At 46.0% G+C, this 25,177-nt stretch overlaps 4 protein-coding genes across 8 annotated transcripts in view; 1 reads left to right on the forward strand and 3 right to left on the reverse strand.

Annotated features, from left to right (window-relative positions):
• LOC8029268 (alpha-2-macroglobulin) overlaps positions 1 to 8,144 on the reverse strand; it is a 69,236-nt gene extending 61,092 nt beyond the window's left edge. The window contains exons 1-5 of the mRNA XM_042288885.1: positions 7,716 to 8,144; positions 2,541 to 2,698; positions 1,219 to 1,404; positions 1,097 to 1,152; positions 295 to 367 (exon numbers count right to left, since the gene is read on the reverse strand). Of these exons, the coding sequence (XP_042144819.1) occupies positions 295 to 367; positions 1,097 to 1,152; positions 1,219 to 1,404; positions 2,541 to 2,698; positions 7,716 to 7,792 (550 nt within the window). The 5' untranslated portion in view covers positions 7,793 to 8,144. The remainder of the gene's footprint in view (positions 1 to 294; positions 368 to 1,096; positions 1,153 to 1,218; positions 1,405 to 2,540; positions 2,699 to 7,715) is intronic.
• LOC8029267 (xylulose kinase) lies at positions 4,143 to 6,861 on the reverse strand. Its single transcript, XM_002404094.5, has one exon. It carries the CDS (start codon positions 6,693 to 6,695, stop codon positions 5,076 to 5,078), a length of 1,620 nt encoding a protein of 539 aa, XP_002404138.3. The 5' UTR covers positions 6,696 to 6,861; the 3' UTR covers positions 4,143 to 5,075.
• Positions 8,145 to 20,471: 12,327 nt separating the features above from the next.
• LOC115314116 (CCR4-NOT transcription complex subunit 4) lies at positions 20,472 to 22,669 on the reverse strand. The gene has a single exon (XM_029973162.4). The coding sequence runs from the start codon at positions 22,442 to 22,444 to the stop codon at positions 20,819 to 20,821; it is 1,626 nt and encodes a 541-aa protein (XP_029829022.2). The 5' UTR covers positions 22,445 to 22,669; the 3' UTR covers positions 20,472 to 20,818.
• A 169-nt stretch (positions 22,670 to 22,838) lies between these two features.
• LOC8029264 (tetratricopeptide repeat protein 37) overlaps positions 22,839 to 25,177 on the forward strand; it is a 31,893-nt gene continuing 29,554 nt past the window's right edge. For 2 of the 5 annotated variants that reach the window (XM_029973154.3, XM_040504901.2), the window contains exons 1-5: positions 22,862 to 22,955; positions 23,610 to 23,719; positions 24,604 to 24,747; positions 24,868 to 24,962; positions 25,081 to 25,153. In XM_029973154.3, coding sequence (XP_029829014.2) covers positions 23,630 to 23,719; positions 24,604 to 24,747; positions 24,868 to 24,962; positions 25,081 to 25,153 — 402 coding nt within the window. In that variant the 5' untranslated portion in view covers positions 22,862 to 22,955; positions 23,610 to 23,629. Of the gene's footprint in view, positions 22,968 to 22,993; positions 23,012 to 23,609; positions 23,720 to 24,603; positions 24,748 to 24,867; positions 24,963 to 25,080; positions 25,154 to 25,177 lie in introns of those variants that run through there. The other 3 variants (XM_029973157.4, XM_029973153.3, XM_029973155.3) reach the window with 3 other exon arrangements.

A 25,177-nucleotide genomic window follows, 5' to 3' on the forward strand; every position in this document is an offset into this window, starting at 1 on the left:
AGTTTAGAGATAAACGTCTTGGGACAAGAGGGAACATGGAACATGAGGATAAATGGCCATGTGTTCTGGCTCACTTTTTTTTTTTCAAAATTACTTCTCAATAACTTTTGCTATATGGTTTGATTGTTCAATAGAATTTATTTTACAGGAGAAGCATGTTGATGCTAGATGCATCATACAAGCTATGAAAAAATAATACACTACCTTTCTCCTACGCAAAAATAAAACCACGAAAAGAAAAGCTACAGATAAACTGCCAATAGTATGCTGACATAAAACAAAAGCAGAACTCACCCCTAGAAAAGGAGACATTGTGCCATTGTGCCACTCTGAAATGGTTTGCATTTTCCACCCACACATCACCAATCTGAAAAGCCAATTAATCTTGTCAGGAACATATTGTCAGGAGTCTTGTCAGGAATAAAGACGAAGGAATCTTCAATACAGCTTAGAAAAGCCACTTCATTGATTTCTTGGAACACATTTCTTTCATTGTTAAATTGAGAAGAAGCATTCAATGTAAAAATTTGCTGGTAAGAATAGAAAGACACAATTTTAAGAAGGGTTGTGATCTCAAAAAGGGGTCAAAAAGTGCTTGATAAACTGTTGTGAAGGGTCAAATAATGCACACAAGGGAAGCAAAAAGAGCAAAAAACATGGCAAAAAAAGGATTTAAAAACATTATAGGGAAACTTGGACAATTTACAATCTTTTACAATGGGTGGAGAAACTGCCACTCGACCATCAACTGACAAACACCATGGTTAAAAGTAATCATCACCTACGTCCTTGTGTGCATGCAATTACAGCTTGAGGAATCAAGATACCAAATTGTGCAGTCTGTCAACCATACATTGGCTATGGTACTCTGTTCCACAAGTTGTGAACAGAGTTATCGAAACACAGGTGCAAAAAATTTATTCTCGATCAAAACAGCTCAAACGACGAAGGCAATGTGGAGAAAGAAACCCACCAGGGCAAAGTTGTCGTGTTTAGTGCAAAACATTCACGTGCGTGTTCGATAGTTTTCTGACTAAGCAAGTTGTGTTTCTGAATACCTAGGACTTTCAAAGCGCAACAATGGCCGTTTACTCACAGCATCTTTAGCCAAGGGAAGCTTCCGGTGGTCTATGCTGAGGATTCGGAGCCGTACTGCAGAGATTCAAGGGATTCGTTATTCAACCAAATAGAGTGCATTCCAATGTGCAACAAACTCACCAACTTCTCCAGCCCGGTAGACTGGCTTGTCTGTCTGGATGATTATGATGAGACCAGCACTGCCATCAGCCACCTTCACCGAGAGCCTCTTGTCAAAGCTGTAGCGCCCAAACTTTCCAATTGCTGCTAGAGAGCTGCCAACGGGAAGCTCTTTGGGGACATTGAGGGACACGGTCTGAGGAAATCCTACGAGAAAAACGAACAAAGTAGTCAGGTACAAAAGTCTGCACGTGGATAGAGCATATAGACCGATCTCACCGGCCAGTTTGACTACGCCACCGCTGCCGCAATGCATCGCGGGAACTTTAGTCTTTCTGCGCGTGCAACAACCCCGCTGGAGCTCTACGCTTGTAGAGCACGAGACGGCACAAGTTCTTGCATGCACAGCCGTCTGCCCCCTGTGGGGTAAAGTTATGGCGGCGTCACGCATGCGCCGAACGCTTAGTGAGATCGGTCTATTAGCCAGTAATTTTTTTCTGAAAATAGTCTCGTGAAACGTTTTTTAGTGAATGCATCAACACTAGTTTCGCCAAGCAAGACCTAGAAAAATGTCGACCCTTCTTTTCCAGATAACGTATTTGCTAGGAATGTTAGAAAAGCTTCTGCAAGAGAAATCAGATCACAGTCCTATCTTGTAGATGAAATAATCTTTAAAAAAAATCCCATTAAGGTACCTCCTCAAGTTGCATGACTTGCAAAGTTCTCAAACAAACTTCACTGTTCTCTGGTAGCCGTTGGGTCATAAATCATCTTCAAATAGCTGTACAGATTGGGTAACATTAGAATAAAAAAAAACTTTAGATATGATATGCCTGTTCAAATATTATATAAAATTTTACACCTAAATAGTGCACACAATGTCAAAAACAAAGTGCAGAACTGACTCCGAAATTTTGCGTAAAAACACCTGTTGAAATGTTCAGTGAAAAGCTCGGCTGAACAATACAAATATAACTGCTGGAGCAAGAAAATTTTGAACCTGTTCAATCAGTACTGGTTAGCTCCAAGATTTTCCCAATTTCTGTCTACTGGACATGAGGTGAGGTGGCTAGGCTGTGTTTTGTAGTGCAAATTAATGGAAAGAGATTTCTGCTGCAGCTTCTACAGTCGGCGACAGGCTAAGAATCTAGTAGATGCTGGACCTTACATGCTCCACCTCGAGCACAAGCTTTCTGCCTTTGGTAACACTTCATCGCATATGCAGACAAAGCCAAGCAAAAGGCAACAAGCATATGATGAAAGCGGATCATCTACTCGATTCTTAACCTGTCAACACATCGCTCCACGCCAGGACATAGATGTCTAATCGTTGACACACTTACCCCCGGCAGACTTGATGCTCGTCTCGCTCAAAACCTGGCCAGAGGGCGCTAGCAACTGGATTGTGGCGTGCCCATCCTTAGGGGGATTGAGGACGTTGAGAGCCAGTGTCTCGGTTGCGCCGGGTATTAATGCATGCGGTGCCGTCAGGAGAAAGGCACTGCAGCAAGAACCATGGGACAGAGTGTATGTGATGATGTTGGCAGACTTGACTTGCACCATAAGTGACTGCATGCTTGAAGAAGTGAAGCCCATAATCGCCTGCCAAACTTCCAAAATGCTTTTTTTTTTTTCTAGTCATTCCCACTAGCTTTGACAACCTTCGCGTTTTGTATCAGCACAAGTATTAGCGATGTTGGCGCGATTGGTTCAAAACGACCCTTTCGTTTCGAAGATTTTAATGGACTGAAACGGCGGTTGCCGATCAGCCAATCACCTAGCGCGATTTTGTCCAAAACAAAATTGTGCTTGGTACACGACTATCAGCGCTTTATATTGGTTATTTACTTCGATTCTTTTATATAGATAAAGCGAGAGTGAGCAGCGCGTGTACCTACACTGCCAGCATTCTCCTCGATGCTTGGGTAATTTGGCAAAAGGTCTATTGCGAGACTGACCAAACGGACATTCATTAGAGCTGCTAGTACCTAAAAGCACACAACTAAAGCAGTGTGCTAGGGCCCTAGTGCTCAACTATAAATCGCAGGGAAGAAACCGTCTTGATGACTAATGCTCAATACTTCAAATCAAGTGCTCCACTGAAACCCTAATTCAACTCGAAGCCACGTTAAGCAAACTGCAGGGGCCATATAGTTTGCTGAGCAGTAACCAAATTGCTTCTCTAACCCCCCAAAGACATGGGCAGCAAAAAAATTACTCAGACTTTAGGCTGTACGACACAGTGCCTCCTCTACGACTGACGTACTTAGAGCCTTACACTTCCCATGTATCGAAAGTGATCTGGAAGTTACAAAGCCGGCACTGTGGCAGCTAAATGAAAGCCGGTAATCTGTTTAGCTGCTTGTTGCAATCCTGGTGGTTGGTTATGGAAGTGCCAAAGAAGGCAAGCGGGTGCAAGGGTCGCCGCCGTCCCATTATTTCAATCCATGGCCGCTTTAATTTCTGTCAAGATTGTCTGCAAAGCAACCCAGAGCGGAACAGGTGTCTGCTGTATCCAGCTGTGGCATCAAAACAAAAAACCAAAGAATAATTTAAAAAAAAAAAAGGTCAACAAATGATTTAAAGATTCCCTCCAGACATCATAGTTGTACAATGCATTTGCTTACATTCAGCGACTTATCTCACGAAAGGTACAGGAAATGTTCTTCAACAACTGCTTAAGTAAACAGATTCTTCAAAACTGTACTCTTATGCCCACGATTGATGGACTACAGCTGCTACAAAGCCGGCTTGAATGTTGCTTGCATTTATATTAATCTGTGTTTTTTAATTCAGTACCAACGTAGCAGTTCAAAACTGTAGATATATTAGCGATTCTAAAGTCGACTGGAGGACACAGGTGCCGTATGCATATTTCTATACAGGCATTAGGTCGACTCATTTCATGAAATGCTATCAAAAAGAAAACAAGTGAATTAGAGATATGTCTTATAAAGTAAAGCATGCTTTATTGCCCCATAGAAATAATTCGAGCATGTCCCTTGAAGTAACTTTGAACACATATATGGAACTGTACCAAGGACAAGCACAAAAAGTATCACAAGTGCTTTCACCCAAAACCAGTACCCAGACCGCTAACACCGAGTAACGCTAGACCCTAACTAGCCAATAAATAAATGGCAAAAGCCTGAGCACCATAAGCCACTACCATATTGCACTATGCTGCACAAAACCTAAACAACCCGCTCCACATAGATTCGATGTAACTCCTGCAGCCAGCACCAAAGCTGAAGCAAAGGGCCAAGCTTAAGATAAATGTTGGAACATACATAAAAAAGGTAATTTTTTGCAAATTACCCGATCTGTGTGGCACTTACGACATATTTTGCAGCCACGGACAAGCCCGAGTTGTATGCAATCTTGTGTAGTTCCAAGCTCAAGGACACTTGGGACTTGATAAGCGCAGGCAATAAGAGAGGGAGACATATTCCTAATCTGCTTGTGCCAATGCTTCCCCATGACTCAATACCTCTAGACACCATAGGCTAGATTAAAGCACTAAGTGATGCGAGAGTGCAGTTCATAACTATGTCTTGTACTGCTCAAGACGTTCAAAAGGAACGAAGGTGCAGTTCTCTAGGAGTACAAAACTGTTTTGAAATACACAAACTAAAGCGCGAAAAATAGTATTTTAAATAAAAATAGCTATGCTGCGAGTTCTCAGCCTTCTTTATTTTATGGCATGCTCTTTAAAAGCAGTCTGTATGAAATCTGTTTCGCACATTCGTTGCCTGGCAGTGATATGAGTGAGAAGAAGGCAGTGCCCCTAAACACGAAACGCCCAATACTTGTCGCACTAGAATGAAAGCCCCATGCCACAGGGGACGGAAGGAACAGGCAGGCAGGTGAGATAACAATCATGAGGGCTTTGCTGCCTGCAAACTGATTATCTTCTGTTCCAGGGAACGGTAACGCTCCGCCATATTCCCATAAACGGATTCCGCATCTCTGTTCGGTTCGGCCACCAGAGTGAACGAGCCGGCATTAGAGACAACATCTGAAAACTCCAGCGCGTCGTCATCCTTCTTACGGCTTCCATAAAACGCAAGATAGGCCGCGCCGAGACAAGCCGCATTGGCCGAGGCCTTGCCGAGGGTGTAGACGGAAGCTCCAAACACGTCGGCGAGCACCTGTATGATTCCCGGATTCTTAGACGCACCTCCCGTGGCAAAAACACGACCGCCGAAGCTGAAACCAAGCCGTTTGGCATGGACCCTCTTCGCCAAGAACTGGCCCTCCACCACGGCCCTCACTTCCACTTCCTGTGAAAACTTTGCAACCCGGTCATTGTTTTTGTTAAACTTGAAGTCTCCGACCACGGGTGGCAGTATCTCCCTGAGGTCAAAGTATGTCCCGATGTTCCCAAAGTTTCCGCGCGGCGTGGTGTCAAGGAGAGAAGCAAAAAGGTCCCAGGAGGCGCCAGCACACTGATCTCTAACTCGCTGTCGTGTCAGCGATCCGTTCTTGTAGCAGAGCATGCCCATAAACGACTTGGGGGCCACTGGATTGACCATGATGTGTCCCTCAAGAGCAGGATGCGCTTCGTCCAGCCACATCAATACGGTGTCGCTGGTTCCGAGGCTAACCAGCAGGTCTCCAGAATTGAGTTGGAAGCCAGCCAAAGATGCAGAGTTGTCACCTGTGAAAGCGACCACACTGCAGTTCGGTGGGAATCCGTATCTGTCAACAAAGTAAGGGGACACCATGCCTAGTACTTTGCTAGACGGGACAGGAGCCCCAAGCTTGGCTTCCAGCTGTGGCGCGCATGCTCCGAGGCAGTTGGCGTCCCACTGATGGGTGCGGATGTCCAGAAGATTCATACCAGAGCCATCGCTAAGGTCTATCGAAGCGTAGTGTCCTAGGAACACGCTCGCGCCGAAGCTGCTGACAAGAGATATGCGGTCCGTGTTTTCGTAGGCGTCTGGTCTCGTTTGCCGTAATTTGGCTATCTGGTTTCCCGTGAACCGTTCGAAGGCGCGAGAGCCCGTGATTTCGGCGAGACGGTCAGCTCCTCCAACAGCAGCCTCGAGGCTACGGCACTGGGACTCCGTGCTCGAGTCCATCCACACCGGCGAGTCCCTCACGCTGAAGGCGCCCTGAAGCTGATCGTGCAGGAAACGGGACGGATCGAGCTTGGCGAGCAGCTCCGATGCCCCTCTCTTCCAGTACACGCTGCCGTGCTGCTGACCGCAGCCCGAGATGGCGGACACGGTCGAGAAGTCAAGGCCCGCTACCTTGAGGCGTTCGAGCACCATGTCGAGGGCTTTGACCCACATGATCGGGGGCGCCGTGACCGTCAGGTTGTCCCGGTTCTTGTTGACGCCATTCTGGGTCCGGTACTCGGGGAGGTCGTTGTCAAACTGGACGGACGCCTCGCAAAGCACCTCGAGTCGGTCGTTGACAGCGAGTGCTTTCAGCTGCTGCGTGCTGAAGTCAAAGCCCAGGTAGCAACTTGCACGCGCTTCGGGAGTGGTCATGGTTTTCGAGGAAAGCACGGAACGCCCCAGTCAATAACGTGTCGAAGGTATGCGGCAAGAGTGGTTACAGGTTTCGAGGGCCGAACGGCATCTTGAAGATTGCACGAGTTTGATACGGCCGACCGCCGCCCTCGTCCATTTTTTACTTGTTCTGCTTGTTCCCCCTTTTTTTCTTTTTTTGGTACGGGGTTTTTTTTTTTTTTTTGCTAGACATGCGCGCGCACGGGAAAAAGTGGAGGGCGGTAGCTAGCGCCGCCTGTAGTTTGCGCCCCCTTGTATTTGTGGAATATATAAATAAAAAAGAATGCTAACCAATAATAATAATAGTTAACCAGGTCTGATAACAATAGTGAGAACCGACACTTATTTCTGAATTCGTGTTACGCTCATCTGAACGAACGAACTTATATAATTTGGATTGGCACTAGCGTTATTCACGTGCTTGGGACTCCGTCGCCGAAACTGAAAACGACTGAAAACTGAAACTCGACTCATCCTAGGACGTCGTTACATAAGACATGAGAAATTTTATCGTAGGCGCTTGGAGGACTCGGCGATGTCCAACTGGCGTGCAAACCGGTGACACTGTCGGATATGTGACGCACACCGTACGAAGGGGTTACGCAAGACGCAGAACTGAATCGCGTATTCCTCTCGAGCGCTCGGAAAAACAAGCAGCTCGAAGACGCGGAGTAATTAATGAGCCTTAAAGGAACTTTGTTTTTCCGCCTTCCGAATAAAAAAAAAAAAAAAAAAGAGAGAGCGAGAACCATGTACAGTTCATAAGGCCAAGCAAGTATACGCGTAAAAAATTGAAATCTCCGTGAATTGGGGCGATTTCAACAACAGATCCGCTGGATGTCCTCGACACAACGAGTTGTATGATCAAGTTAATCTGCTACAAAACGATAAATAAATAATAATAAAAAAAGCGGCGATAAGTAGTTGTATATTTTTCTTTTCTTTTACTTTTTTTGTCACGAACTACGCCGCAATTTACGTTGCGTGACGACGACTTACGGTTTGTCGGCAGTTGCGACCCGATGCCAGAGAACAGAGCTGCAAAGAGCCGCCAGGAGAAGACCACAGCGGAGCATTGCGATCGCGTACACTGCAGGGGTTGATGCACCATACACAAACACGGAGAAAGTAATGATTAAAAAGATATATACTGAAACGGGTTTTTCCCGAGACTCGCGACAACTGCTAAACTCACACAAACCACGACCGAGCCACCGACCACTCCAAGCGCGAGCGAGCCACTGGAAGGGCGCCTATGAGTAAGTACGCAATAGAAAAGCGACTCGCTGAGGAAATCCGGAGAAAGTATACGAATCCCACCCAGGAGGGGAGATCCCATCGCTCTGCTGGCATCTGTTTCTTCTCAAAAAAAGCGGCTCCGGTTCCCGGTTGAGGGAGATGACGTGACCTTGGAGTGGGGGTTGGGTGGGAGAGAGGGCCCAAAACCAAGCGTCATACGCAAAAAGAAACTCGTTCTCCCGTCCGCCGATGACGCGACGGAAGTGGCTGTTTAGACGCAAACTCACTTGATTGGCACGTCCCACGGCCCGTGTCTCGTTGGTTGGGGGCTGGTTATTCACCTCCTCGAACGCGCCACACCAAAGACCACGTGGCCCAACGTTTTTTTGCGCGCCCGTAGACCAAAGCGACGAAAGCTTACCGAAAAAGAGCGCGAACTTTTTCGCGTCCCCCTACTCGTCTTCATTTGACATTGAATATTCAACTGGCGGGATGGTGCAGGCGAGCTGGTGTAGATTTGCATTTTCTTATAAGACACCTGGGGCTGGGTGAAGAACGAGAATCCAAAGTGGAAGAGCAATCAACAGAATGACAGGAGGCAACGTCTCGAAAGCTGACAAACCAAATAATTACAAAAAAAAAAAAAAAAAAAAAAACACAGCGCGAACACTGCAGTCAACGCTACTACCCGATGAAGCCAACCTAGCAGCTTCCAAGAGTCTTAATGTCACGGCGCTCACACGGTAAATGCGCAAGGATACTGCGCCTTTTTTTCTTTTTTTGTGTGTGTGTGTGTGTGCGCGATTGGCTCAGCCGGCGATTGCAAACCCACAAAGACAACGATCGAAAACTTCCATAAACTTATTTTGACTAAAAGATGGGCGGGTGTACTTTGACCTTTTCCCGCCAATTATCTTGGTGCCCGGGGGTCACTCACTTTGAAGGTTTTAGACAACTGGAAGTACCTGCTTTCGGAAGCCGGTACATCTCCCCTCCTCTGACTACTTCGTATTCCGGACCAGCAGCTCGGAGGGAAAGGCTTCGGGCGGAATGTCTTTTTGGCTGTACTTAATCAGATGCTCAGTCCCACGGACTGCCAGATCCTTGTCTTGCGGTGTGCGGAACAGACGGGGGTTGTTTATTTCCATAGTCTTTGCAAGTCGGTCGCAACGCAAAGGATATGGGATATCCTCTTGCATTGGACAGTGTTCCACATTCGAGGAAATAAGTCGGAGATAAAATCACGGGGGAGGGGCAAGACATACACAGGAAACCCTGCTTTGAAAAAAAGCTTTGAAAAAAAAGAAGAAAAAAAAAAAGGGGGGGGGGGGGGGCATGAGCAGGAGTAATGAGAGAGTTTAGCGGGTCTTTGCTCCTGTTATTAGGCAGCCATTATCTCCGGAGCAGTACGATGAGTTCCTCAAACGGCCGAATAAAACAAACAAATAGAATAGACGAGGTAAATTTTGAGGAAGGTCTGCAGTGTAGCACATCTGAACATGTATGCCTGTTGAAGAGAAAAGAAAGTGTAATGTAAATCCAGGTGCTTCTACACGATGCTTGAAAGGATTTTGCTGGCAACAGTAAAAATAATTTGTAAAGAAAAAATAAAGTTTTATTGTTTTATTATAAGTGCAAGCTTCCAGAACAAAAAGTTAGATAAATGACCGTTTCCTTCAACACATTCTGCAGCCAATTGTCAGTGTTGGGTAAAGCTCCTCTAAAAGGTACAAGTAAGGTACAAAGTAAATTAAACGTGATGTACTTCAAGTAAAGTAGTAAGTACACTGGGTGCAATGTACTTGAAGTAAAGTACTAAAAAATACAATGTACTTTCAATGTAAAGTACAAGTATTTTAACACAATCTTTCATGATGCCCTTTAATTCCCCTATACAGTGATCAGGGCTGCATGACCTACTTTCAAAAACAGCGGCGAATATTTGATGAAGTGGCCACAGAGTACTTATTTTTAGGAATTTAGCCAAATTCCTGAAAATCACAGTATAGTGATTTTCTTTCACTGGATTCTTGCACCCAAGGGGGTTAAATGTATACAAGGAGAGAGCATGACGTCAGCCCCGTAGCTTCCGCAAGCAATCCTCTTAATAAATGAATGTCCTCTTGTTAATGAAAAAAAAGAAAAAAAGTGAGTGTTGAAGCGAGTTGGATGTGACACCTGAGAATGTGATGCGAAAAAAATTAAGGAACTTTCAAGTCGAAGGAAAACACAAAAGAGTGTCTCAAAACATTGTGACGTTCTCCTCTGTTGTCGTTTTCTTCGACTCGAAAGTTTAATTTTTCCGCACCACAGTCTCAGGTGTTACATTATGATTAATTTTGCTCGCCTAATATTTTAAACCTCCTCGCTCGCACTGACCGACCGTGAAGTAGCGAGAGTTCAAAAAGCTACGGGAAAGCCGCCCCCAGAACAAACGGAGCAATGCGTCGTCTACTCACGTTTCTGGTAAGGGTAGAATATCCCTCCCAGTATTTCTTCGAGTTAACAAAGCATTATTTCGTGATACTAATTTAACAAAACCAAATATGGGGAACGTACTTTCCTCGGAAAGTACCAGAAAAAAACTTTCAGTGAAGTACAATTGTACATACTCAGAGAATGTACTTCAAGTAAGGTACAAGCTTACTAAACCTACTTGAAGTAGTACTTTAAGTACAATGTACTTCAAGCACTTCCCAACACTGCCAATTGTTCACTGACACGCGTGTTCCGGGGCTTCGAAACATTTCTACTTCCAAGGCTCGTAATTGGTTAGATTGAGTTTTGCCTGTTCAACTTGAGTTCCCATGCATCTCAACAAGGTCAACGTTCGTACCCGAAGGGATTAATCGTAACATTTCAGTGTAAACATGGAGCTTGTTACTGTAGCTTTGATTTCGCGGGTCAAAAGACGTCATTATTTTGCAAAAGAAATTGATCTTGGGTTTTATTATTTTTGCATCTTCATATTTTATGAATAAAATAATAAGGACCGGTGATGATCGCAAAATTAGTCGAATAAGCATTTAAAGAATTCCTTGCAAGCCAGAATGACATAAATTTGAGTCTTTTTTTTTTTTTTTGTGCGCGGTTCTTCGAATTATGACGACCCAGCCTCCTCCTCTCCATCGCAGTTTTCTGTAGCTTCAATTTCTCATGCAAAATTATTAAGACAAATTATTTTTCCGCCGCGAAAGAGTGTCGCTACGCATCTATGGTAACATTCCAACGCGTTTTTCTCTTCATGTAATTTTGGGGCATTTTCACAGTTTGCGCACAAAAATTTAAGTTAATATTGTCCTATCAGAACCAAATCTGCCATGCATACGCTTTATAACATGCAGAATGCAACTACCAAGGTTTAGATAGATCTTTTTTTTTATTTATTTATGAAAAAAAAAAAAAAAAAAAAAAAAAAACTTCCGTTATCTTTGAAAATGGGATTCTTGCTTCTTTTTTAAAATTATTTTAAAAGAGGTGTTGTACACATTATTTTTTGTTGTTCATTGCACAAAGCTTTTAAAGGGAGGGGTTTAACTACTTTTACTAGGCTCCTTTAAGTGTGCTGCCAAGCCCCACGCGTCCGCAAGAACATAGTTTTTTCTCCATGTGCAAAGCATCCAGTCCAGAACATAAAAAGAAAGCTATACCAAAAATAACACTACATTTATAAAAATGAGACCAAGCCTTATAAGCTATGAAATTTTCACTTAGTCATCACAAATAATAAAATAAATGTTGTCCCCTGGGTCATAAGACACGACAAACATATGCTACTACGCCACATATTAAGTAAGGCACATCCCATGCATGTTGGTTGTGCAAGTGACACTGTACGCTTGAATATGTCGGGAAATGCTCCATATGGCAGAAGACATTTTGCGAGACAGTCAAGATTTCAATTCTTGCTGCGAGATGTCGACGTTCACCTGGACAAACTTTTCTTGCGTTCATATGCCCTTTTAGTCGCTGCTACAGCTCTCGGTGGCATTTCACGACTAATGCCGGAGTTTAAAACAGCAGAACAAACACACATTACAGAACCAGCCAATGAACTTGAAACATTTTCAATATGGCTTTAAACATATTAGTTTAAGCTCCGTGACACCACTCTGCCATCACCATCTTGAACTTTAATGTGACCGTGCAGGTTCAAAATGTTACTCAAAGTTTACCTGCCAGTGGTGTCTGGATTTTTTAAATTTCTATTTGCCATTTTATATAGAAATTATGTGTCAAGCAAGGAATTCGAAATCTGTCTGGGGTTATCTTCGGGCAAACAAGAGAAACAAGATTTTTCTTGTGCTACTTTAAAGTCTGTTGCAGTAGCAAAACAAGCTACTCCCCAAAACCCTTATACCTTTTCCACTTCAGCAGAGCGAATGCTGTTGAGGACACTACCGATCACGGTAGTTTCCACTTTAGCAGAAAGCATTGTGGGAGGGACTTGCCCTGCTATTCTAGACATACAAAATACTATAGATTAAATGGCGCTTTGGGCTGAAAGTCAACTACCTCATCTCTAAGGGTATGCGTCTATGTGTTCCACAGCTCTGCTAAAGAGGTGTCGTTGAACCCACACTCGGCGTAAACAGTTTTGTGCTATGTTGTCAAGGCTAGGATATACCTTCCATGGTACTCCGACATTTTCAAAGCAACTTGCACGAGCGAATGCAAGAAGTTACGTGCACATGCTCTAGGAGCAGTGCAGGGATGCAGCACTGAGTGTAACAGAACACCAACAAAGAACAAAAGAACTGGTACTATGAGCGGGGCATACATTTCCAGAATCGGTTGGTTCAAACACTAGAAGATGAGACCTATATTGATCACTACAAGATGAAAATGCCTACTCCAGAACAAAACAGTGGCTTGGACATTCAAACAAGTATGCAGCCAGAGCAACCTAGTTAATTTTGTTATGATTCATCAGATGCTGGAACAATTTTGAGCGTTCCAGAAACAGCTGTCGCACGCAGAAGTTCAGTACACTTCCATCAAACACACAGGTGTGCTGCTCTGCAAACTAGGTTGCACGCACAAGTGCTGGGCCAAGGAAGGCACTCTACAAAACCACGAGCTCCTGCCCTTGCCTCCTGCAATGCGCAATGCAGAACTTTTCGAATAGTCTGCAGTGGTAGAAATTCATAAATAATGTTACTGTACTCTATATCTCACTAGATGTATGCAATGCTGTGGAACCAGGGCCGTACCCAGAAAAAAATTTCGGGGGGGGGGGGGGGGGGGGGGGGTTTCGGGGACAACGGCGGCCATTTTGTCTTATTTTCGTCTATGAATCATGTGCATCGGTGGCATATAATGGAGAGTTATAGCAAACCGAAGAACCGGTCCCGGTTTGGTACCCGGTAGCCGACCGGTGCCACTGCGCGTGCGCAGAGGTGGAGATTAAAATCGGCTGGCTGCAAGTGCACCGACCAGGGCCGTACCCAGAAAAAAATTTCGGGAAGGGTCAGAACCCCCTAACCCCCCCCCCCCCCCCCCCCCCCCCCCCCCCTTCCCCCCTGGTTACGGCCCTGTGTGGAACCCACAAACAAAAGAGGAAAGCCGCTTATGTAAGAATTTTGAGCAGCAGGCTAATCTCCGAGCGGGACAAAAGCAACTTCCGAGATGCACACTGCAACACCACTTTAGTAATAAAATGTTTACTCCTTGCTTTTTTTTTTTTTTCGTGCTTACTGGTTAGGGAATGAGCTACTTCTAAATCCCATATAAATGATTAGAATACAAATTAATATTTTTGGAAAATCATTCCTTTCCACCCAGTAGTAATTTTCATGCTCAAGTGATTTAGATAAGGGGTTGGCAGCTAGACTTTCCGAGCGACAAGGTGGATGCTCGACAAAAGATGTGCGACAGGAGGGGAGGGCCTGGCGTACAAAGAGGGTCTCGTGTTTTCAGAGTTTGCTTTCCGGTGAAACTTGTAGAGCGTTTTTCCGAGTTTATTTTTATCGCAAATTCGACATTCGTTAGATTTGACATCTGTTTAAGTTCTGAATTCCCCATAATTCTGCGAACGTTGGGAGTGTCCCAGGATTCTAAATTACAAAAAAATATTACTCTTGTACAAATGCATCAAAAGATATGAATGGTCACTCCTTCAGATGGGAAATGTTGAGAGCAATATTTACAAGAATGTAGCACCCTACATGTCAAGGACAACAACACTGTTGGAAGCAGGTTAGAGACTGCCGCAATAAATTCGAGCATACTTGACAAGGTTTTTGTCACTGTTAAGCTCCCTTTCAACGTTTGCACCTTAGAAAGATGGAACTAGAAGCTTCGGCGTGCAGTGCACAAATATTAGCCATTGGGCTGTGTGTGGTTTTTGCCTCACAGTTTCCACCGTCATAAAAACGCTGCCTCATCCTGACCCTAAGCAGCAGATTGCACATGTTTAGACCGGCCTTTGTCATAGCTAGGATGTATATTTTGCGGTTTTAAGGAGGAACACTGGTCTTGGAGCTTTTTTTCTTATTTTATGACCAAACCCAATGAAACTGCACAGGCTTGTTCAGCTTTTTGTGCTGATTTCATATATCTGGTAATTTTCCCAGTCAGTAGTATTGTCCTCAAAATAATTAAAACTTGCCTGCCTTTGTTTGGAAAAACAATAGAAAATATACTGCTCAGCAAAATATTCGTTTTAACACATGGCTAGATACTATAAAGTGTAGAGAATACAATGTTGGAAGTACTTTTAAGATAAACTCATTATTAGTGATTTTACCACACATTGAAGTTCAGTGCTCAATGCACAACTAATAAAGCAAAAAATCAAATAGAAAATTTTCTAGACTTATATTAAAAAATCTGCTCTCAACATTGTATGCTTCACACACTCAGCTACACATTTCAGGAACGGTTATATTTCTATCTGCTCTAGATGCTGAGATATCCCTCCTGCAAATTTTTAACGAGTCAAAATATTGTGTTTTGCGAAAACAGTGTTTTAGAGTCAACTTCAATGCGAATTCAGCCCACATAGATATTATAAATTGATTTATAGCTAAATATTCATCCACGAAATTATAAGCCTGGTAGATTCAGCAGAACAACAGCCATTGCCATTTTCAAAAGAACGCAGTTTCAGGAAGTTTTTGGCTCCAAAGACCCATGTCCCCCTTAACCGATAAACACAGTATTTTTCATATTTTCGAGCAAGCATTTTTTTTTTTCATCTAAAAAGTTCTCTATACTTTCCAGTTCTGATAGAAAAACACCAACATCCACCGTAATGGAAATAAATCAAAACAAAAACATTAACTTCTAAATATTTTTTTTAGCATTTTTTTTTCTCCTGAAAGATTTTTTACACAATTTTTTGTCAAACACATTATCTTGCCAAAATCATTCACTTTGCCTGTCTTCTTTTATAACCTACGTGGTCTTGGACTCTTGGAGGACAGTAGCTTTGTTTCACTGTTCTCCAAGGTCAGCGGTCCTCATGGGCCACCGACCTTGAAGATCACTATCAGTGGCCCGAGGCCAGTCACGGCCAGTACCCTTGTTCTCTTGAGGTGAGAACAGTCTAAATGCCCTTGTCCTATTCCAGTTAGAACAAGAGAACAGTGATTGCCATTGGTTTAGTGCAGGGAAAGAAAGGAGGGAAACCTTCCCTTTTTGTTGGAGAAATTACTTAGAAAATACCATTTCAAGTTTTGCAGCACACAAACCAGATAGAAGTCATCAGGATGGGAAGAAAGCGTAAAGCTCCGGATGATTACGCTAAGGAGTTAGACGATGTTGACGTGTGTACCAACCCTTTGTCCATGGTGTGCAAGTACTGCCAAATCACGGTCAGTGTAAAAGATGGGAAAGGCGCTACAATGATCACGGAGCACATGTTGATGAAGTGTCACATCCAGCTCAAAAAACCTTGTCTTGATGCGTGCAAATACTTTTTTCTTACCACGTCTTTATTTGATTTAGAGTGAGAAAGCTAAGCAGCATTCTACTCTGGAGGAATGACCGTCGTATCTTTGAATGCTTCTATAATTTAAACTTTTTTCTATTATGTTAGCCGGCAATCCTCAGAAGTCCAGCCAGAGCTCTATGGAAGAGTGCATCACGTGAGTCTCGGGGAAGGATGAGGTTGCCGACGCGGCACAGATTTTGCAAGGCTGGCGTTCCTCTTACGGACCTCCCTTGGAGACTTCTTCCGAAGTATATGCCCCACTGCTCACACAATGCCCTCTGCACAGATGATGTACCGTCAAGAACTTACCCCGATGTATTTACAAGAGTTGTGTGTAATGCGGGAACTGAGTATCGTCTGATTTCCCTCACTATCGATGAGACACCTGAGCTCTGTGACCAACCAGTGATTGCAGTACTTTTGACACTGTTTGATTGTGAGCTTCTCCAACGAAGGGCCTTTGTGGCAGATCTCCAAGTCCTCCAGCAGTGCAATGCCATCACCATTGGGGTGCTTGTTTAAGACGTTCTTGGGAAAATTAGGCAGGAGTTTTCGTGATGTGTGCATAATTTCCTCGGACTCGGCATCATACATGCACAAGCTGCAGAGACATCCAAATATCCCATGCCGACTTCATGGCACTGCACTTCAAAGACCCGTGCCATCTCCTGAACATCACGCTCGCCAAGGACATAACACTGGTTGAGTTTGACGTTGTACAGGACTTTGTCGTCCACTTCCCTGCCCTCCTTCGAATTTGCGAGAGTTACTGCATAAGATCTATATTCTTTGTCAATCTATGAATCTTGAATCAAAGTGCCTGTCCACGGTTAGCCCTTCACGGTGGTTTTTCATTTACGAGGCACTCGCTTATGTTTCACATTACTGGCGCCCAATTCTGTCTTTTCTGAAGAGTAAAGGCCCGTTCACGCTCTTGCGACCGAGTACGACTGAGAGAGACGAGATCTCTTAAAACTTCTTAAATGTTTTTAGAATGAGGGAACACACTGACATTGTTTGAAAATGTCTTTAATAATAATAAAATAAAAGAAACATCAGGGCCAGGTCAGCTGGGCTTAAGCCGTCGGTGCTGTCCTGGGGTGGGGGATGGGGATTAAATGAAGTGAGTCAGGTGAGCCTCCTTAATGAACCGAAGGAGGGAGTCGAATAGTTCCTTTCGGTGCTTTGGTGAGCCGGATGGTCTGGTCCATTCCGCCAAGCTCTTGGGTCTTTGATCCGCGGGAATGGTCAGTAAAATTTCTTCTTTTTTCTCAAAAATGTTTATGCAGTCCCAGAAAACGTGATTTTCTGAGGCCACGACCTTGCATTGTCGGCAAAGACTTTCGTCCATGTCGTCTGCGGGTTCTGAGTTCTCTTCGTTGTACCTTTTCAGTCGTTGCTTGTTCCAAGTGTACATTGCAGTACGTTTACGTACCATGGCGGTTCCCGTGCGTAGTCGCCTGAGGCAGACCCTGTCCCATCGGGAGTAGGGTCCATCCGGTAAAGGGTACGAGTCCTGTTTTCTGAGTGCATGGAGCCTCTCTCGGCGCTCTCTCCGCTCATCGTCCTTGACGGCTGTAGGGTCCTGTCTTTCTGAGGAGCACGTGAGGCCACCATAGCCGGGATCAGAAGAGGGAGAAGAGAGCATGACCCGTGCTGCGGCATGTGCTGCCTCGTTCCCAGGAATGTTTTGGTGGCCTGGGATCCACCTCACACTAAGCTTTGTTTGTCGGTTCATGACGCTTGCTTTGATGGCCTTTGCAGTCTTGTTGGAAGTGGATGGGTTCCTGCATTCTTCGTATGCGGCCTTAGAGTCCGTGTAGACGAGGCATTCTTCTTGAGGGTCCGAGTGTTCAACTGCCATAAGAATAGCCTTGAGTTCGGCATCTCGAGAAGCAGTGGACTCGTTTAGATTTAAGAGGGCCAATTCCCCCTTGCTGCTAACTCTATGCGGTGACCCTGGAACTGCATTTCACAAGAGCGAAGGTTTTGCGGGATTTCCGAGGTCAAATGTGCGTAATACCCATAGAAAGGCTCGTTTATAACATTGGCAAAAGTTTTTCGAGCCAAGAAAGAAAGGATAATGCGCGAGAAATAAAAAAAAATATGCCGGACCGCTGAGTTTACACTGCTTCCCAATAGATGGCGCCAGTGTGTTTTCTGGTTTAAGAAGTTTTAAGGAACCCAGGTTTAAGAGGTCGCAAGAGTGTGAACGGGCCTTAATAACGCAGTCGGTCAGAGGTGCAAAAGGCTGAATGCGCTTATCTCAACTTCAGTCCTTGAGTCCTTGCAAGAACTTCTTATCAAAATGAATTTTATCCATGAAGCTAAGAGCTCGCTGCTTAACATCATAAAGGTTCTCGAGTCGGAAAAAAGCCTTGTGCACGAGGCGCGTTTTCTTCTAGGCATGAGCTTGCAACTTTGCTGAAAAGGTAGAATAACCTGCCACTTGAAAGCTACGACAGTGTTGATGCACTTCTGAAGATGACTGAAGAGGTCCTAAGGTCAGAGCTCATTGCTTCCTTTTTGGCTTACTACCGCGCAATCCAGGACAAGTGGCTCAGGACTTTCTCATGAAACATCACTGATGACCTGCAGTTCACGGATGAGTCGTTCTGGTTTTGAGTGCAGATAGTTAACCTTTGCGTGCAAATGGAGCTGCAAGGGGCATTTTCTTCCTATGAAAGCATCTTCGGGCTTGTGCTTAATGAATATAAGGTCAACGATCTCGAAGCCGGGTTTCTTCAGTACCGCCAGTATGCCATCAGCGCTGTAGTTGATCCCATACTCTTTCGGAAGCTGCATGCATCGGACTGGCAAGTACTGTCCCAAGCCTCGTTGGATGTTTTGGGGCTTCCCGTGTCCAGCTCACATGTTGAGCGGGCATTCTCGAAATTGCGCATCATCAAGAGGAAGGTGTGGGTGGCAGTGACAGACACGAGCCTAGGAATGTATGCATGCATATATACTACAATATTCAAGTGTGAAAGAGATTGTGTAAAAGATGTAAATAAAATCTGAACTGTCTGTCTTTAGTGGTTGTTTACATTCACAACTTTCTCAACCGATAATCACTGTTTTTAGCATCTGCACAAGAGAATTCACCAAAAAGCACCGGTATTCTAGAAACAAATAAACACCGATAAACATCCGCCGATTTTTGTCATAAATAAACACCGGAAAGTACACACCCTAGTTGTAATCCAGAAATACAGCCACATTGACCCATTTTTTAGAACGGACATGGACAATGAGTGCCTGCTGTAAGCATCCAAGGTTAAGGGGAGATACGAGTGACCTCTCCTCAGCCTCCACTGACTTGGCACTCTCTCAAATATTCTTTTTTTTTTGTTTTGGTGCCGCAGCTGTGAATGTTAGAGTTTTTTGTATAAATCCGAATCGATGAAAAGTTTTACCCGGTGAGTGTTCGTCAAACTTTTTTGGTTTAATCTGAAAACCGGGAATCCTAGGTGTGACCGACTAAAAGAACCAAATCCGCAGTAAACAGGGCAACCAGATCGTCGCCAGGCCTGCATAAGATAGAACAGGAAGAGTTGCATAGAAAAGAGGTAAATGAAATGTATGGTCGTAGCTCATTCCTGAACATGGTTGCAAGCAGAGCTCGCTACTGCATGGCCAAATACCAAGTGCTTTCTAACAAAACCACCCATCAAATGTAGAGGGGGGTGTGGTGGTCAGCCCAGATTAGGTAGCCGAGATTAGATAAGGAGAATGGCACACTTTGTGGCACGGACTCTCCTCGAGGGATTCAACTTCCTACATAGCACTCTCCCCCCAAGTTTTTTTACCCATAATAATAAAAACCGTGGCTTTGTACAAACATACTAAGCAGACTGGGTAAAGGATACAATCGATGTCACCGCTGTCCCGTTGATACCAGCAATGCAGTCGGTCGATTCTTCCCCATGGCCCAGGGAATCTTGATGTACCTCCACTCCGCTCGTCGACGACATTTCCACTGTGCCACCTTTGCAAGCGTCAAACCCGGCCGCTGCACTCGTTTTCGAAGCGACACAAATGGGGGGTGTCGTTGCAAGAACCAATATAATCAGATTCCAGTGGCTCTTAGGGAATGTCTGCCTCTGTGTTGTGAACCAGTCACTATGTGAAGTCCAGTGACGGGCACCTACTAGAGGCCCACAAAATGAACCTCACTTTAAATCCAGAATCGAGCATCAAGCTGTTGCTTTATGCTAATAGAGTGCGCATTAAAGCGGAATTTGTTGTATGGATACTTTTACAGCTAGAACTATCTGAATGAAACGGGATCCTAGAATGACTCCACGGTAAAGTGGAAATTTAACTTGTAGAGTGCGACAGCTCACCAGGGGTTCTCAATGTTTACCATGCAGTAGTAAATAGACAAACTTATACCGTGGCACAATGCCTTTTTACCTGCGGCACACACCCAAATGGATGCGCATCACAAAGCAGCCAGATTTGCATGCTACTTTCTCAATGCTCCGAGTAGGATTACAAAAATGTGGCGATGACTATGCAGCCAATGCTTTGAAATCATAGTGCATGTGTCTTCGTGATGAATAAAAACTGCAAAAAGGTTACCGAAGCCTTTCCTCACTTTGTACTAGGGCTAAGAGAACGACTGTGGGAGCGTTTAGACACCAGTGGCCGCATTTTCCTGCCGAAGGTCGGCAAAGACACGTCCTCAAAGCTCGGTCTTCGAAGAAGCTGCCAAATGCAAGAGAGCAATCCGTTCACCGTTATGTACTGCTTTATTCCTTGGCTCCGCGAGTCGTTTAGCTTTTAAAAATTTAGGTCATCGGGCAGGTAATTCATGGGCGATTAGCTTAATCGAGTTGTCTCGCCAATTTGAGCGGTCGGTTAGGAACCAATCGATGGCGTGAAGTCGCGAGAGCATACCGGGAACGGGAGAAAGGGGGGAACCCTAGAAGCGCGAGGCCATGTTGCCTGCCTCTGAGAGGCTGCCCCCTGTGAGGATGGCCGGGTCCTGCGCTATCCACGGCATGTCCGGCACCCCCGACGCGCCAAGGTGGTGTGCCCACGGCCTGACTGGAGGTGGCGGCGGTCCCTGCATCAGTGGCGGCCCGAAGGTTATGTTCACAGTGGGCAGGAGCGAGCGCAGTGTCTCCTGCGACTCCCGCAACGCGTACAGTTCCGCGAGGCCGCTGCTGTTCTGGTGGTGGTGTGGCTGGTGCGGTGGCTGGCCCAGCGGACACAGTTTCTGTGGTTGCTGCTGCTGCTGCTGCGCGGTGGATAGGTAGAAGGGCGGGAAACCGGGCGGCGGTGGTGGGGCCCTACGTAGCAACGGGGGTTCAAACGGCGGAACTGAACGCGGCAGAAACGGGGGCCTATGTAATGCAGTTGCGGGCACGTTCACTCGGGGTAGCGAGGGCGGCGGAGGCGCCGCGACGGCCTCCTTCTCGAGCAGGTCTGCCAGGCCCTTGGAGCACTCATCCCACGGGTCGAAACCCAGATCGTCTTCGTGCGCCGCACCCGCCACGATGGGGTCGTCGTCGACCGGGTCGTCCTCGGCGCCGCTCCGCTTCGCCTCGGGCGAAGGTGGCGTTAGAGACTGCTCCTCAGGACTGCTGCGGCTGTCCGACGGCGGCGAAGCCGCGGCCGCGGCGGCGGCCGCCGCGGCCGCTGCCTCAGCGGCGGCTTTGAGCTCGCCCTGCCGCGCGTGCCGGGGCGCCAACCCGGGCTTGCGCTGCTTGCCGGACTTTTTGGTCGTGGTCGCGGTAGCGGCCACCACGGGAGCGGCAACCGCCACGGGCACGACGGCCGCCGGCGTCGCCGTCGCCGCCGTCCCGTTGTTATTCGAGCCCAACATCTGGTCGTGCAGCTTACGTTCGTAGTCCTGGTGCTTGCCGTGTTGCATCTCCTCCTTGGTGAAGCTGGCCGCCTGGTCGCCCAGCTCGTGCAAATACATGCAGTCCGTCTTGGGACACTGCTGCCCGCGCAGGAAGTAGTTGCAGTATTTGGTGGTGCCGAGGGACGCCTTGAGCGTCCTCCCGTCCACCTTGACGTTGCTCACGGCCTGGATGGCCCTGAGCGCGTCTTCTGCCCGGTAGTACGTCACATAGGCGCTCGCGGACGGGCCCTGCAGTCCCGCGTACGACGTGCTCTGGTTCACCACCACCTTGTGGATCTTGCCGTACTTGCCGAAGCAGTCCTGCTTTTTCAGCGTGTCCGCGTCGGCGAGCCTCGGCGGCAGGCCGACCACGAACACTAGGTTCTTCTGGACAACGCGAACGTTGGCCAAGTGCTTGCGGTTCTCGGAGAGCTTCTGCTTTCGCTGCTGATCCTTCTGTCGCTTCTCGTTCTTGATCCTGTGCAGTTCCTCGACGGACACCGGAGTGAAGTCCGCCGGGTCCTCGGGGTACTGCTTTCGGCAGGCGGGACACAGCCCGTTTTCGTCAGTCCTAATTCGATGCCAGCAGAATCGGCAAATCTGGTACCCACAAGTGCACGGAAAGAAGTTGATGTCGTCCATTTCCAGGGGTTCCATGCACAACGGGCATTCGATATTTTGATCTTCCGCTGTGTACATCTTTGACCGGGGAGCGTTCGAGGGGGTAACACGGCCACCAGCTTGATCCAACTACTCGATATGTTTGGGAAATTGGTGTTTTTTTCGGACACCTGTCAACTGAGGAACACACCTCGGACTTCCGCTTGCGTCGCGTATGCCTGTCGAAAACTGAACAAAAAAAAATTCTGTGCCAGGTGGCAGCACGATCCGCGATAACGCGTTCGATGTTTCTCGCTCAAACTGAAATGTAGCTCGTGCTATCGGATCGATGTGTTACCATGCCGCTTTATCGTTGAGCCATATACGTCATGAGTCGTCAATAACGACATTGGTTCTCTCACATGTGCCGACGAATCGAGCGCATTTGATGCTCTATGAGCATAGGTGGCGTTGAAATCGGAATCGTCACTCGCGAGCTCGCGACTCGCGAGGTACACTCGAGGCACCCGAGGTGGCGAGGTACCCGAGTGGAGGTACCCAACTAGCTGAAACGGCTGAGTTTGCTGGTCGAGGCGTGGGGTGTGCTGAGGTACCGTTTGAGGTACCGTTTTGAGTTCGGACGCTCATACTAATTATGACGTCGAGGTGCATGAAGCCACGGGGAAGCTTTTGATGTTTCTTTTCGCACACAGGACCAGCTTCGAATTTCCTTCGCTGCTCCTGATACGAGCTCGAGACGTGTGATGCATCAGCTGTTTATCATCCCCTATCATGAACTTAGATATAAAATCGTTCGCTGTCCTCTAGGGCGCGTTGCTAAAAATAATGCTGCCTCATTGTCACTGTCGATAAATGTCGAGCCACTTGGCTTTGATTTGTTTTTGTGGTCATTCAGATTCAGTCTTATTAAAAAACAACATATCTGTTTGAATAAGCATGCCGCTGCTGCTGTTACTTACAAACTAATAATAAGCTCTTGCCACAACCTCTCTTAATCATCGTTATTCCCTTCACCTGCACGCGATGTCATCGCATCATCATTATATGGGGCGCCTTGAGCCTTCACTATAGGCTTCTTGGTATGGTCATGGTAAACTGCACGGGCTACTGCTGCGCCGCTGCACTCTGAGCCAAGATAACATTTCTACTACAATTACTAAAAAGTTATTGCTACTGGAATACTGTACAAAACAAGGCAATGATGATGCCTATGCAAAGTTCCCTTGTTCACTCGTCTCCACAGGTCAGGTTCTGTTTTCTAACATGGATTCCAAGGAGGTGAAACAGGCACTGAAGGAGGCCAGGGAGGCAATACGACAGAAAGACTTCAAAGCTGCTCTGAGGCACTGCAAGGTCAGATCACATTCAATCAGGGGCGGATGCAGGAATTTCCTGAGGGAGGGGTCAGGTGTTGGTCATCGTACCATATGCTTAGGAACCCCTCTCCTTCGTTTTACGCCCCAAATTTTACACATGCAGAAATCAAGAGGGGGGTCAGGACTTCCGGACCCCCCCTCTAAATCCGCCCCTGCATTCAATGCCCTCATGGCATATGCATCATGCATACCGTATACTTGTTCTAGCTAGCCCTCGTGAGTTGACCTCATTTTAAAAACTTCCTTAGTACGTAGTACGAGATTTCTAAATGGGAATATATGTAAAGGCCACTTTCTTAGAACACCAAGCAACGTCTGCACAATCCATTCAAGCCATTTGGCATGATCTGTTAACCTGGAATGGGGATACGCTAAGTTGCTGCATACCTCTTAGAAGAGTACCATTCCTTCGTAGACCAATTAACGTATGCCACCGGATGGATAGTACACAGGCGCTCCTTTGCTGTGACCTTAGCTGTTGAATTTATGTCACTTTAATTTCAGTAGTAAACATTTAGAAAATAAAAGGTTTAGAGATATCCCACTCTTTCATTTGTAGAATGGGCACACTGATCTGAACATATAGCTTAGCAAACAACTCTTCCACGAATGCTCTAGTTATGTTCATGTTCATAGCTATGTTCACAGCTATGTTCATCCTCATTGCTATGTTCATAGCTATGTTCACAGTTGTGTTCATACTCGTAGCTATATTCATAGCTTTATTTTATAAACTTGTGAACTCATCTCCGTGGCAGGTTATGCTCTACTCTGCCTACCAACCAATTCATTAACACCATTTTGTGCGAGACATCTGACGAAATGAACGTCTCAATAAATCTCGCAACGTCTGCAACACAGGCTGCTCTGAAACTCGACAAAGAATGCTACATGGCCTGGGTGTTCGTGGGCGCTGCGGCACAGGAAATTGACCAGCTGGAGCAATCGGTTGCCGCATTCAGCAAGGCCGCCGCCATTGCGCCCGACCAGATCTTGGCGTGGCAGGTTTGATTTACTTCTCTTTTTATATATTATTTCTTGCACCAGATCAAACTCTCACCCGAGTTCTGCTAAAGTTCCTGAACTCTTAGAATTGAGTTGACATAGACTCTGAACCTTTTGCAGGGACTGTGTGCCCTCTATGAAAAGCATCAGAGTCTGGGCAGCTTTGAGAATGACCGCCACAATGTCTACTTGAAGTTGATCGAACTGACACAAAAGTAAGTGCCATGGCATCCATCTTCTTTCTGCATTGGCAGTTTTGCTCGGTGATGTTGGTTTGATGATGCGGACTGATGAGCGAAGACTGATTATGTGAAAACCTGTTCTCTTGTGCAGCGATACTGCAAAGCAGGTCGAAATGGCTGAAAAGCTGACCGGCTATTACAGGAACCTTGGGAAGACCACCGAGGTACTAACAACAAACCCTTCGTTG

This window comes from Ixodes scapularis, unplaced genomic scaffold (genome assembly GCF_016920785.2).
Source record: "Ixodes scapularis isolate PalLabHiFi unplaced genomic scaffold, ASM1692078v2 PGA_scaffold11__112_contigs__length_91849675, whole genome shotgun sequence".
NCBI lineage: Eukaryota > Metazoa > Arthropoda > Arachnida > Ixodida > Ixodidae > Ixodes > Ixodes scapularis.

What these genes read in the sequence shown, in the direction of transcription:
- LOC8029267 (XM_002404094.5), bottom strand. Translation starts at nt 6,695, where the DNA reads ATGACCACTCCCGAAGCGCGTGCAAGTTGCTACCTGGGCTTTGACTTC.
- LOC115314116 (XM_029973162.4), bottom strand. Translation starts at nt 22,444, where the DNA reads ATGTACACAGCGGAAGATCAAAATATCGAATGCCCGTTGTGCATGGAA.